Below are 15,117 nucleotides of genomic sequence, written 5' to 3' on the forward strand. Positions count from 1 at the left end.
ACTCCATGACTAACTCTAGTATTACAGTGTTTCATGCACAAGGGACCTCAACAAGGTTCCATCTTGCATTCATTCATCCAAGATTTTCAAACCACATTTAGGATGATACTTTCGTATAGATGATATTACATTTGACAAACACACTGGCTCATGTTTTCCTACCTTGTTGAAGTATTCTCCAGGAACAGTGATCTCAAGGTGATGGACTCCGTCAAACTTCACCTGTAGACCAAAGTTTGTATCCAGCAGACTGTAAGATCCACTGGATATCACCTTGGCTCCGACTAAGTCAATGGAAACTGGGGTTCGCATCCGCCGTCCGTTCAGCTAAGACAAGACAGAGAACACAGACATCAGTCAGCAGCTGATCATTTCACTATGCTGTATCGCATCACTGTTTTCTGTAGTAATGATCCAATCTAAAAGAACAAAGAAATTATCCTTACCAAAACTCTGCGGCTCTTTTGCAGTTCAACCACAGTGTCATGGGGCAAATAAACTTTAACAGAGCGAACATAAGAAGCCTCTGGTTGACCACGTTCCTCGTTTTTAGCCACTATCTTGAATGGAGTTACCTTGGTAGTGTTACACACCTAGAAAAATAATTTAAAACATTGTGGTTTTATTTTTTATGCTGGGCACACTCTGCACAATAGGCAAAGCAGCCAGTGGCACAAACATGACAGATGTTCATCACATACCTCCACCAGGGTGTAAGTGCAGGTACCCATGAATGTGTGCATCACACCATCAAAGGTGTAGTAGTGAGGATCTCCAGCCACGTGACACACTCCTTTACCTGAGGAGGGAAAGGAGGCTCAGTGAAATGTAAGAAATATACTTGATAGTTAATCAACAATTAGCTCAAAGGGAAATGATAACAAAACTACAAAAATAATACTCAATTTACAATAAACCTGAATTATTCAATCTGGATGTATTTTAAGATGGAAAATTATCAGATAATGGTTATTCTGAAAATGTGGAGCTTCAAGTGTAGTGAATCTTTGGTCATTCAGTCTGTTGTAATGTTTACCTGTAGAGTGGCAGTCCAGTACTCCTCCTACAACTTTACACTCCTGTGCAGGGCTACACTGCCAAGGCTCGCAGGTGATGTTGTGGTTGGCATTACACTTGCAGCGCTCCGAGCAGTCCATCTCAGTGAACCAAGAGTCTCCCACCTACACAATAGTGCATGTAAATATGTTTATTGCATTTTCTAACACATTCTCAAACAAACTTATAAAAAAATTTATTTATAAAATTTATAAAAAAATCATCTAAGCACACTTACTGGCCGGTACTTTCCGTCTTCATCAGTACATCCACACTCGGTGAGTGGGACACATTTGTCTCCACTAAGGACAAGGCCAGGGTTACAAACACATCCCTCCACACAGGGCTGGTTGCAGGAGCCACCGGAGCCCGCAGGGTCCTGACATGTAGGCTGCGGGCAGGCGGGGCCACATGGGTCGTAATGACTGCCTGGTGGGCACTTCAGAGCTGTAGGGAGGAAGACATTTGGAAAACAGATATTTGGAAGATGTTTGGTAAAATGCAATGCTGCAAATTATGTTTTCTCACACTGGCAACTCTAAGTTTTGGCAAGAGTTTTCTTATTGATGAATTCCATGTTAATGTGTCAAAATATTACAAAAAAACTAATCTACAAAATGTGTTCAAATTTAATGAAGGGTCAGCGAAGGTCTGAACTGTAATGGTAAATAGTAAATGGACCTGTACTTGTATAGCCAACCACTCAAAGCGCTTTTACACTACATGCCACATTCACCCTTTCACACACATTCACACATCGGGAGCAATTTGGGGTTCAGTATCTTGCTCAAGGATACTTTGATATGCAGCAGGAGGAACTAGAGATCGAACTGAAACCTTCCGATTAGTGGATGACCCGCTCTACCTCTGAGCCACAGCCCAACGCAACTGTGAGTTGTCTATTGCATGAGCCAAGAACATGTGGATCAGGAAAGCTTCCTTTCCATTCATAAAGTAGGACAAGTAGGAGTAACAACTAACAACTCTTCCACTTAATAATTGTCACACACCGGCAAAGGTCCTGAAATTTAACAAAGACAACAGCATACATTAAACAAATATATGTATACATATATAAATATAATATAAATATATAACATGTAATAAATCTATAATATATTTACAGGTATATGTCGCTTTTGTTTTCTCAACTGCTCTGGAGCACAGAGCAAAAGAGGGAAGGGACTTAGAAATCAATTGAACAAGCTGTTAATGAATTGATCTTCAGTTTAAAATGTGTCTCTGACGGTTTCCTCTGTCAGACCTAGGCTCACAAACACACGCACACACACAGACTTACGACAGAAGGTATTGTTTCTCCATGCGATGGGGACTCCCGCAACAGCACACATGTCAGCATAGCTCTCTATGGCCTGGCACAAAGCCACGGTTTGACCTCCAGTGGCACACATATCGTACACACAGTTTCCAAAGTATGGCTCGGGGGGCACAACAGAGTGGCAGGGTTTAAAGATACCTAAAGTCAATATCAAAGACACAAAGACATAGTGGACATGAATGCAAAAACTAATATATTAAATTATCACTTCACAATTTGGATACTCTATTCTGCTGACTTAAATCTAGTATCTAGTATCATTCAGATCAGGATATATCCAGGTGACAGGTCTGGAAAATGTTATTCTCAATGTGATGCACTGTTTGTGCGTGTGTGTGTATAATACCATCGGGATCAGTGATCATGCCACAGCTGGTAGGCTTCTTGGCCTCCTCCTCCACCTCTTTATCACAGTCTTCCTGTCCTCCACCATTGGTACAGCTGGGGAAAAGGTGAAAGGTTCATCAGAATGGTGAGAGTGGTGATTTTTATTGTGTGCGTGAGTGTGTATGTTTGTGTAATGACCTCTGCCGAGCCTATACTTTTGTTAAAGGATTAACCATATGGACTGTACTTTCAAGTTTTCAGACCACCAACACATTCACCTATTCACACACATTCATACAGTGATGACAAAGGCTCATCAGATCAGAAACTAATTCATTCACATACATTCACACATTGATACACAGCATCAGGAGCAATTTGGGTTTCAATATCTTGTTTTCACTGTTAAGTTAGTGACAATGAAACTCAATACTAATTTTCATTAAAAGCCTGCTGTTCTGAGTTTCTGTTCTCTAATCCACTGGTTTTTCAAGCTGCCTCTAGGTATGCAGAGGAATCTCTTATTAAATATTTTAAAAAATGATATAAAAAACGTATAATACTATCAAAATACTACAACATTTTAAATGAAATGAAAAACTACTTAAATGTAATTTAAAATAAGTTAGTATTAATTTCATGTCCACGGTCTAGTTGAGGTAAAATGAATGGATTAAAAACACTATTGGGAAAAGAAATGTGGACTAGGGTTACTCTGCTCTGGTTAGCTCTGCTTCTTCAACCAATTACGTTTAGGATTCAACAACAGTCTACAATAAATAATCTTTGTTATTAGAAATAAACCTGCCTCCTACGTGTAGCTGAATAGGGTCGGCCTACGCTAATGTATATTAAACTTGGTTCCTTTCAGCTGAGACACTGTCAACGTCAATGAAACACTTTCCTGAAACATTTCCTCTGCAGATATTTCACATTAAAAGTCCTAAGGCAGTCAACCCTGCCTTTCCTGGTAGGTTTTTATTATACCAACCCAAAAACTGCAAAGTAAAAGCAATTGGAAATAATTATGTATGGAAATAAAGAATGTAATATTTTTTCTCTATTAAGTGAGAGAGCGCCAGAATTGTGAGTTTATGACATGACATGAATTGTACTGATGGAATTAGCGCTGTAGAAACGGATATTATCCTGAATTTATCAACAGGTAAATAATGATGAGTTTGTCTCTAATATAAGGCCTGGTTCTTTTTGCCATTGGAGTAAGGAAAAAGATTATTACTAGTGAGTTGTGTATGTTTGATTGACATAAGAAAATGCAGTTCTTTTTTTTAAGTTATTTTTTGGGCCTTTGATTGCCTTTAATGGATAGTGACAGCTGAAGGTAGACAGGAAAAGGGGGTATAGAGAGAGGGGATAACATGCAGCAAAGGGCCGAAGGTTGGATTAGAACCCTGGGCTGCTGCAGCAACTTGGTATGGTAGCCAGCTCTACCAGGTGAGCTAACCGGAACCCCAGAGAAAAAATGCAGTTCTGTGTGTGACTCACTCAGGCCGTGGGTCAGGAACCTGCCAACTGTCTCCCAGTTCATTGGTGTTAGCAGCTGGTGTATTGTCTGGTTTCAAGTTGTCATCTTTGGAGTTTCCATCAAAATTTCCTACCGGGGCAACAAACATTAAGCCTTATCACAGAGTGATTAGTCAACATGCTAAAAAAGACATTCAGGGTTGCCTTTGGGAATAGCATTTTGGTTGGCCTGGTAGTCATAGGTCGGAGTATAGATGGAATGAGACACAACAAATTATCATACTGTTTCTTACCACACATGCCACAGAGCAGGCCATTGTAGGAGGTTGGCAGAGTAACGTCAGCATGGTGGTCGCCACTAAAACGTACCCTTAGCCCAAAGGATGTTTCCAGGACAACAAACTTTCCACTCAAGTAGATCTTCACTCCACTGATGGAGGTGACAGGTGGGACAACCACTGTCCCATTGACCTGAAGAACATTAATTTTGATGATGGGCATCAATGATGTTGAGGCATTCATTTACAGCAGTGCTTATCCATGATCATGTCTCAAAAACCCCAATTTAATAATGCTCATCACAATTTTCCAGGCTCCTACATGATTTCTTCAAATGTCTTGTTTTGTCTCAACAGTTCAAAACACTGGTTCCCGAGTATTTCCCATAAATATTGATCAGAGATGAGTTTTCTGGATATTTTTAGAAAAGTCTTTAACAGGCTTCTTTTTTTGACAAATTCAAGTACTACTCCTTGACACTTGGCCATTGTTCTATCAGCTCTTTGGTTGTTTTAACTGTGTACTTTTCTAATGCAGGACAAGTGTTCAGGTCTTCAAAGTTTAGATCTTAATAATCTAAAGTTTAAAAATAACAATTTAATTTAGTTATCTTCACAGAAATAAAATAATTGCTGAGATATATACTAGGCCTACTACTGTGTATATTTTTAAAGTTTTCTTTCACCCCTTAAAATCAAGAAGGCCTTGTGACCCCCCTGAAGCTCTGGCGACCCCTATTGGGGGTCCCAACTGGTTGGGAACCAGTGGACTAATCATTTATTGAGTCATAATTTCAGCACTAAATATGACTAAATCTGACCACAGATGCGATGAAGGGGACAGTACAGAAAATAAATCTATCATGCAGAACTAAAGCTTTAGTGCAGTGGTTCCCAACCTAACAACATCCAATCGCCAGAGACAAGAAAACACTGAATTTGTACAAAAAGAAGCCTAGTAAGTATGTATGATTGTTAAAAAGTTATGAATAAATACATAATACAGACAGAAAATTGTATAAAAAGTGCAATTGTCGTTATTGTGTTCACTGTTTGGGTTCATTGTATAGTTTTGAAAAGAAGATGAGATATCCAACTGAATGATAGAAAAGGAGTCTCTTAGGGTAAAAGTTTGTGAACCACTGCTTTAGTGCATCAGTTGCTGTGAAAGAAGGTAACATACCTGCACTGTGCGACCCTTGCCGAGGATGACAGTCACTCCGCTCACATTGATCACCACAGCCCTGACATAGGAAACCTTCTTATTGCTTCCTCTGTGTTCATTCTGGGTGTCCACGGTGAAGTATGGCATGTCGGCGGAGTCATTGCAAGGTTTGGTCAGGGTGTAGGAGCAGGCTCCCATATAATGGTGGGTGTGTTTGTCAAAGGTGGTATAGTGGGGATCACCAGATACTGAGCAGATACCATTTCCTGAGCAAGAGAGGTAAGAATTTAGCTCTTAACTGTGTGGATTGTGAACTATTCGGGTTTAATGACATATTACGCTGATTTCACACCTTCCTCTGGTATGTGCTGAAAATATCTAAACCACTGTTGCATCCGCAGGGTTGTCAGTCTCTGGTATTTCAAATACTTTTCAAGGACAAATTATTTCAAAATTAAGGGCCAATTTTTCACATAGATGTTCACAAATACAACACAGCACCGTTGGACTTAAATTGTTTACCACAACTAGATAGAAGTAAAAATGGCCAGTAAAAAAGACCAGGAAAAATCTTATTTTCCAAAAATAAAGCAAATTTATATGTATCCACATACTAGACTTGTTTGTATCATGACATGGTTATGCAAATTAGGTGGTGTCTCAATTAAATATACTTTAATTTTCCTTTTAGTAGAAACCAGGTCAAAGAAATAAAGTCAGAACTTTTTTTCTTGCTTGAGTGTAAACAAAATGTCATTTTGAGAAAATAGCCACTGAATGTTCAGCTATCGGATGTTGATGTCTTTCCTTAGTGCACCCTTTCTGTCATATGGGCTGAAAAACAGGATTCTTTACCATTTGTTCACATGAAATACCTCATAAAATTAATAAATATATAGAAAAAAGGCTCTTCCCATTACTCATCAATAGTAGGGACCTATCATAAATAGGTAGATATAAACATATCACATTCTTCTGAATAACTCATCTAGCTCATACAGTATTGTCCCAGGTTTGTTGTAACTAATTTAGGAATATGCACGTAGGGCTTTTGGAGGCCCCTTGTCTGGGGCAGTAGCCCACTTTGCAAATTGGTAAATGACCATGGTAGAAGAGGACTTTATTCCCTCAAACCTTATCAACTTGTCGTGTGTGTATGAGAGAGAGAGACAGAGAGAGAATGTGTGTGTGCATGTGTGTATGTTTAACATACCCAGGGGACGACATTCATATTCTCCATCATGCAGCTGGCAGCTCTCAGTAGTTGGTTTACAACTGGTGTTGTGACACTGTATCAAACTTCCACTGTGACACATACACTTCTGCTCACAACCCTTTAAGTACCACTCATCACCCACCTGAAAAACACACACGCAATGTAAATTATACATTGTGCAGGCAGATACAATACAATCAGTGCAAGATCAAAATGCTTTAAGCCTCCAAAAAAAGGTCATTGTCTAGGTCAGATCACACAACCCATTTGTCTATAGAGTATGTTCAGACTTAGAGACATCTCTCAGTCTCTTAACTGATGTGAAGTACATGCTGCTCTGCACAAAACTCTGCCCAGTTTCACATTAAAAACCCAAACTGGCATTTTTGGACATAATCTTCTACCTGCTACCTCATATTTTGTCAAATAAAGGCAAAATGCAAAATGTCAATAGAATCAAAAAAGTGCTTACATGGTGGTAAACTAAAACAATAGAATAGTATCGTTGGGTATATGTCCTTGAAACATTTTCCAATGTAGGCTTTTACAAGGAATTTATTGAGACGTATATTTATATTAAAATGTTGCAAGTGTGCAAGTTTTAGGTGCATTTCTGACATTTCCACAAAATAAACAGACATGACATAATTTATCAGGCACCAGTAACTCATAATGGCATTTCACTGCTGCTTCCCCCCTAAAATGCGATTTGTGTTCTCCCATTTTTCTACACGAATAAACCATGTGTACCCTGTTGTGATTTTGTCAGCCGTGATGGTGATAGAGTAGAGGATGACATAAAAGGACCCTCAACCAACCATTCTCCAACAAAGGATGGTGCAGTTAATTGCTGTAATTAAACTACAGTAGAAGCAAGTACTGTGACATCAAGGCCTATTAAAAAATTCGTGCCTGTCCGCCTTTATCACAACCTCAAAGTAGAAAAATGTATTCTTTGTTTACATAGATGGTCTGCTGCCTTTGCAGCAGAGTAGAGCGACTGAAACTGCTCTTTTTCTTATCTACGTCAGTGAATTAAATACTGTTTATTTCAACCAAAGCAGAGTTGGAACATCAAAAAAGACTGTTTTGGTCTGAGATGCTGATGCTCTATTGTGACATCCATCTGTTTAAAAAACACCATTTATATGATAAGTTGCCTTATTCTTGCGTTAAACCATTGTAACAAAATGTTCAGATAGGCCACTGAGATGTTTGCCTTCCCTTTGGTCAGATTGTGTTTCCAACACTCTTAGTGAGCAGTGGACGCTTGAAATGTTCATTGAGCCATCGCAACAGGACTGTAATGTGGAGTAAGCAGGTGCTGGATCAAGGTTAAGCAAGCATTAGCTTCAGATGATGTCATGTCAAGTAAGCTGTACAATTGATGATTGACAGTCCTCTCTTTCACCATTTTCTCAGATCCCTGCACCTGATGAACCATGGAACCACTCACTGTTATTATTCTTTGCTTCTGATACTATTCTTGTTGTGATCATGTAATGTAATATTTCCACTCATTTAATATCCTGACTTCAGCCTCATGGCAAAGTGAGCATGAGATTAGTTTATTTTTTGTTCAGGATCAGTGGGCTGTGATTTAAGTCACTTGGAGGTTGTACCCACTTACAGGGTGGTAGGAGCCACTGGGGTCCACACAGCCACAGTCTTTCAGTGCCACACACTTGTCGTTGCTGAGGATGAAGCCTGGGTTACAATCACATCCCTCCACACAAACATCCTCACAGCCGGGAGGTCCAACCACACCCAGACACGTCTCTGGACACGAACTCACACACAGGGAGTAGGAGCTGTTGGGAGGACAGGCCAGGGCTACATGGGGAAACAGAGCGAATACAAATAAAGGGAGGTAGGAGGGCAGTTTAGATTTAGGCGGGGTAGATAAGCAGGAGCATAGGATAGAGACCAGGATGGATAACAGGAGAAGCAGTTGGATTAGGACAAAGATAAATAGATGATAAATGTTAGGAAGATTGGTGTTGGAGCTTTTTCTGGTCCAAGAACACATGGGTGCAGTAGCCTACTGCATATACTTCTCTGCTGAGATGTTCCAGTAGTGAATACTTGTTGTGATATGCAGTTCTGTATGGAGTCAGTAAGGTTACTATTGTAGCTATAATACTGGATGGAAGTAACTCATTCACTGAGTTGAGATATTGAGGTTTGAACTGAAAAAGTTTATTTCAGTGCGGTATGATGGCATATCACTGCCAGAATCTGCAAGCACAATTGAGATTCACACAACAGCCGCATTTTGGTTAGGTTTAATCAGCAAAACTAATTCTGGAAAACATCAGGATTGGGCTTAAAATAAGTAGTTACACGACCCAAGCCACGTGACCTACATGAAGAGACTTTTGGTTTCACATGGGGGACTAACAATTGTGTCCTGGGAAAAGTCCTGTGTTTTTTTAACCTATTCATCCATTCCAAGCACCTCCTTACATGGACTTTGTTTGCTCTTTACACTAGTTACACTGGTACACAGGTAAATTACTTATTATTATGACTTACTAGGTATGCTTACTGCATCTAAAACAGGCACTAAAGTCTAACTAATGAATCTGTATGTAGACGCTCAGGCCCATGACAAAATGGCGGTATTTGACACCCTGGAAATAAGAACGAGCTGGAAAAGTCAGGGGATTGGATCATCAGAGTTCCTGTGGGAAACATGACTGTACCATTGACATAAAAATGGACAACGTGACATCTCTCCAAAAGTAAAGCCAAAACATCTCAATCGCCCCCTAGTGGCTCACTGCAGTAAATGGTAAGTACTTGAATAGTATATATTGTATAGTATAGTATAGTATACTTCTGACCACTCAAAGCACTTTTACACTACATGCCACATTCATGCTTTCACACACATTCACACAGTGATAGCAAAGCCCTTCCAATGGAAGCTAACTCATTCATTCACATTCACACACTAATGCACAGCAATCGTGAGCAATTTGGGGTTCAGTATCTTGCTCAAGGACACTGTGATGCCAACAACCTTCTGATTAGTGGACGACCCACTCTACCTCTGAGCCGCAGTCGCAATAGTAAAGTATGCTGCCTCCATGTTAGAATATGGGACGTGTCAAAACAAAAAACAAAAAAATCATGCCTGCACTGGATCCTCCATTTGTCATATTAAAATACTATGTATATACATTTATAGAAATAATAAGACTTACGGCAGAAGTCTGGAGTCCTCCATTGGTGGACTTTGGCTCCGGCGCTCAGGCAGGCATCAGTGTAGGCCTGGAGCTGGTCACACAGTACATGCTGCTGTCCATTGAACTGACACATGTCATACACACAGCTCTGGAACAATGGAGTGGGATTTACCACGCTGATGCACTCCCTGGAGCAGAGAAGAAAACATGCTCAGTTTGGGGAGGAGAAGGCAGGTGGTCCAACATATTGAGAAGGTCAGTGAAGGGCAGTTATTTATTCCTTATAAAGATTACAAATATACAAATGAATATATGAAATACATGCAATAACATCCAACAACGTAACCTGAGAGAAAATTAGGTATGGAATTTAATTAAATTTGGGGTCATTACAGTTCATACAGTGAGGTGTCTTAAACCTGGGGTAGGTAGGTAGGTAGAGAACACGTTGCTTTAGATGTGGTTCAGAGTCCAATGCTGTTCATGTGATATTCCAAGAACAAGCTATAATTGTAATCTGACCTCAGATAAACAAGTAGTCTCTGTAAGGATACGTGTGTAATAGAATGATTTACAGACACTTGTTTATGATTTTCTATGTCTCTCCTCCTATTGGTCACACCTTGTGAATGTTAACAACTCATTATCAAGTCATTGAGCATCCAGTGGGTTCAACCAATAAACCATTAAAGTGCTTTAAGTTACCAATTTTGAGCAACTGAGGGACACAAGTCATTTTACATTGTGTGGCGGTTGTGTGGCGGTTATAAGGAGTTCGGTCTAGATCTCTGCTCTATTGAAGTGTCCCTGGGAGATAACTTCTGTTATGGAATTGGCCGCTATACAAATAAATAAATTGGAATTGAATTGTATGAATATGGTATTACCAAATGGACTACTTAAATGGTAAAATGGACTTGTACTTAGTCTTAATATAGCTTTCAATAGAGGCAATGGAATTTCACTACTTGGTTTATCTAAAGGCTGGTTGATGTATGTGGGGCAGCTTTCGTTCCCAACCAACCCTGGACCCTCCTCCTTCCCCATATTAAATCAACTGTGGCCTGCTACATAGCGTAAACTGACACTTCCTAACCAGACACGGCCATAAATGTGCTTCTAGTGACTTTTAAACCTCAATTGGACTATCTGACTAGCAGCTTTCTCAACTGGTGGGTTGTTATTCTGAATGGGTGTGTGGTCACAAAAAATCTTTGTTATGTCTGTTAAGTGAAATCAGATTTGGAATCTGCATCTCAGCAGGGTAATGGTTTTAGCTCAGGACCAAACAGTAGAACAACTTGCATCCCAACAGTTGGAGCAGGTAAATATTCACCCTTCAGGCTGTTTTCTCACCTGAAGGGTCCAGCAGGGTCTTTGATTTTACCACATTTGTCTGGTTTCACCACCTCAGCCTCAAGTTTGGGGTCACAGTCCGGGTCAGGCTTGGTGCCTTGGCTACACCTGATCAATACAACACAACAACAGGATCAAGTTCAAATTCTCAAATCAAAAGTCCATTCTTGTAATTCATCCTCAAGAAGTCATTAAGAATTTAGACAGTTCATTATAATTATATAACAATTTTGGCAACATATTTGTGTCTCAATTCAGTGTACCAATGGAACATTTTGAGCACAGACCAAAAAAATTGCACATTACATTGTTTATATAATATATGTTTTATTTATTTATTATTACTCCCAGTAACTGAATGTATGTATAGATTATAGAGTCCATCTATGAGCCTAGTCACATGTAGTTTAGTCACATGCTTGAATTTCCAAGGACGTTTCAGGGAAATTCTCAGATTATTGCAAAAAGTTAATACACATAAACTCACGAGTCATCCTCATCCTCTTCTGTCTGCCAGCTGTTCCCGAAGTCATTGACATTTCCCACCAGTGTGCCATCTGGTTTGGTGAAGTCATTGTCTGGATTCCCATTGTAGTCACCGCAGAGACCACACATCTGGTCGTAGTAGGAGCTACAAAGATAATTCGGGATTAAGAGATGATATGTTAAGAGTCTTAAATTAGTCAGGGCATCATGAATGGAAGATAACAAAAGTATTAAGAATGTTGGGAGGATTTATCAAAAAAGCTGATCTGAACGACCTTTGAGCTACAGTTTACATAGATGCCCAGCTGATTTCTTAAGACGTTTTCACAAAATATACCTCTTTAGTTGTGTCAACCTACACAGGGGCCTTCCGCAGTTAGATTACTCTTATTCATATCATGGCTGCATTAGAAAAATGTTATGATTGTTTAGTAGATTTGGTGTGTACCAAACCCATATAATTCAGTATTTTAGGTTGTGTTTCGAGTGCAAAGCAAATTTCATTTCAATTTTGTTTTTCCCCCCAAATCACACAATTTGAAACCTGCTTGGAAGCACTGATTGAGTTTGTGACAGCATGTTGAATACATTCAAAATAAGAGTCACATGAGTCCTTGGTTCCGTAGTTTATGCTTTAGTGTATTTAATATTCCAAAGTTATCTTACTATATATCTGTTATTTCTATGTTGCTTGAATTTCTATTGTTATTTCTATTTTTAACTTTTTCCTTAAATATACAAAAAAAAAAGAAATTTGGTTACTTTCTGGTTATAAAACAGTCTCAGTTTTATACTCGTGCCTGTATATTAGATCCATAAACACAGAGACTGGCTATTTCTTTATAATTTTTTTTTTTAAGTATTTTTTTTTAGCTTTTATTGCCTTTATGATAGTGATAGCTTAAGATAGACAGGAAAGGGGGGCAGAGAGAGGGGATGACTAGCAGCAAAGGGCCAACAAGTCAGATTCGAACCCGGGGCTGCTGCAGCAAGGACTCAGCCTCAGTACATGAGTTGCCAGTTCTACCCACTGAGCTAACCAGGCGCCCTTCTTTATAGTTATTCTTAATGCTACCGGGTCGAATTCAGTCAGATTCCCCTTAAAATCAGACACAATTGAAGTGATAGAAACACTACTACTTTTGTCCACAGGGGCAGCCAGAATCAACATAAAATTGTGTAATGAAACACTTACCTGCTGTATAATATGTACATATGTAAGAATTTTCCAAATAAAAAAGACAATAAAAAACACACCTAGGCAGGAACCCTATGAAGAGATCCTAAAACATCAAAAGTGTTAATTTTATTACCTCTGACAGGGTCACCACCTATTTCTAACCACTATACCAACCTGGGAACTGAGATCTGGGTGTAATGGTTTCCATCCCAGCGCACTTGGAGACCAAAGGTTGTCTTCAGGGTGATGTACTGGCCGGCAAGACTTAGAGACATGAGAGGAGACGGGGAGTGAGGGAGGGCCACCCGCAGTCCATTCACCTGCCAGAAGGAAAGACAAAAACGTCATAAAGACAATGTTAAACAGTAAATATTTGTTACACATTTACAGTTTCCTGGCAGCTTTCCAAATCCGATGCATCATAGATCAGACCCATGGATAAAAACCTAGCATAAAGGGATTTGGATCTCTCTTGCTCTAGGGGTTAAGATGGCGGAGCATTGACACTGAGAAAACTAGTGTGATCTGTGGACGAGGAGGAGGAAGAGTGTTGACAGATTTCTGGGATTATGGCATTAAAAAGAAATAAAAGTCAAGTAAAGAGCAAACAAAACAGGTGAAGGGGCAGGCTTTGAATTGTAATTTCACTAAACCGGGATTAAGATAGATAGAGAATACATACAGCTGTGGTGTTGCACATGCGTATGCACTTGTTTTGCCCAGTTATCATCTTGTGATAGTGACAGCTTAAATTGAAAAAAGAATGCTTCTGGTGGCTTTATTTAAGACAAAGTTACTTATTCTTATTGCTGTTCTTTTTGAGAAATTGTGTCTTACTGTAAGCATTTTTTTGCTAATTATTAATCTTAGATTAAGGTACAAATTCTTAAATTCAGCGCAATAAAGTGACCAAAATATGTAGTAAGTCTAATTTATATGACTAAGTTGCTTAAATCTTTCAGTGGCTAGATTTGTATGCTAGTTTTAAGAATTCCAGCAAAAATGGCTTACCCTATTGGAAGATTGTTTTGCTAAATACAAGAACATTTGATTAGATTTAAGAATATTTAGCTTGTTTCTAGAAGGGCTGTTTTTGCAGTGCATTGCATATTGGTGTAACTGTTGCCTATACTGACAAGCGTCTTCCTGGCTTTCATCAGGGTCACAGTGACTCCATTCACAGTGACGTAGAGTTTTCTCAGGTAGGACAGTCCTGGTGCTCCTCTCTCCTCATTCTTTCCTTCCACTGAGAACCAAGGACCTGCACAGGGAGCACAGAATCATATATAACCAAGCATATACTTTATATATTTTTATAGTTATATTAATAGATAGAGATTGAATTAATTACTTAAATATTTATATCAGCTTCAAAAGTCTAGGGCTCTGCCAGATTGTAGCAGGTGTTGACTAAAGCAGATTTCAGTGACACATCCCACTAAGGGCAAATGTCTACAATATACGATATATACGATAACTAGCTTTCATGTCTTGCAGTAGTCTGAGGCTGGTTTTACCAACTAGTCTTTACTAAGCCTGGTCCGAACTGCTAAATTGGTCTTTGTTAAGACAAGTATGGAGCTATTATTGTAGCAAAACTTTTTACAAATGTGTGTGGAGAGTTGTGTAACTGTATCTCAATCTGTGTGTGCGTAATTAGATCTGTGAATGTGTAAAATAATCTGTAAATATGTGTTTAGAATCCTTGTGTGCGTAATCAGATTTGTAAATGTGTAAAAAATCGATGATTTGTCTGTATTTCCAGCTCTTCGAGCAAATACATTTTTTGTCTAAGTCTGCACTTACAGATTTGTCCACATGTGTACAAATATATATATATATATATATATATTTATATACACTTGCAAACCTAAATACAGATTTGTAGATTTTTTACACATTTACAAATCTGATTATGCACACACAGACTCTAAACACACATTTGCAGATTCCTGTACACACGTTCGCCTACAGAGCCAACAGGTCTGTAGATTCCAGCATCTGTGATTATCCCCATGGACCTACCGCCAGACTTACA

The 15,117-nt window shown here is 39.1% G+C and overlaps 1 protein-coding gene across 1 annotated transcript in view; it reads right to left on the minus strand.

The window, feature by feature from the left end:
* Positions 1 to 15,117, minus strand: part of zanl (zonadhesin, like) — a gene marked incomplete at its 5' end in the record, with an annotated part of 34,247 nt that overhangs the window by 11,541 nt on the left and 7,589 nt on the right. The window contains 17 exons of the mRNA XM_035675698.1: positions 163 to 327; positions 447 to 593; positions 702 to 799; positions 1,037 to 1,181; positions 1,295 to 1,503; positions 2,357 to 2,533; positions 2,742 to 2,836; positions 4,229 to 4,337; positions 4,501 to 4,678; positions 5,669 to 5,916; positions 6,864 to 7,008; positions 8,497 to 8,699; positions 10,076 to 10,245; positions 11,414 to 11,521; positions 11,901 to 12,044; positions 13,254 to 13,399; positions 14,216 to 14,340. Of these exons, the coding sequence (XP_035531591.1) occupies positions 163 to 327; positions 447 to 593; positions 702 to 799; positions 1,037 to 1,181; positions 1,295 to 1,503; positions 2,357 to 2,533; positions 2,742 to 2,836; positions 4,229 to 4,337; positions 4,501 to 4,678; positions 5,669 to 5,916; positions 6,864 to 7,008; positions 8,497 to 8,699; positions 10,076 to 10,245; positions 11,414 to 11,521; positions 11,901 to 12,044; positions 13,254 to 13,399; positions 14,216 to 14,340 (2,612 nt within the window). The remainder of the gene's footprint in view (positions 1 to 162; positions 328 to 446; positions 594 to 701; positions 800 to 1,036; positions 1,182 to 1,294; positions 1,504 to 2,356; positions 2,534 to 2,741; positions 2,837 to 4,228; positions 4,338 to 4,500; positions 4,679 to 5,668; positions 5,917 to 6,863; positions 7,009 to 8,496; positions 8,700 to 10,075; positions 10,246 to 11,413; positions 11,522 to 11,900; positions 12,045 to 13,253; positions 13,400 to 14,215; positions 14,341 to 15,117) is intronic.

This window comes from Morone saxatilis, unplaced genomic scaffold (assembly GCF_004916995.1).
Source record: "Morone saxatilis isolate NCDOM2014 unplaced genomic scaffold, NCSU_SB_2.0 Contig4, whole genome shotgun sequence".
Lineage (NCBI taxonomy): Eukaryota > Metazoa > Chordata > Actinopteri > Moronidae > Morone > Morone saxatilis.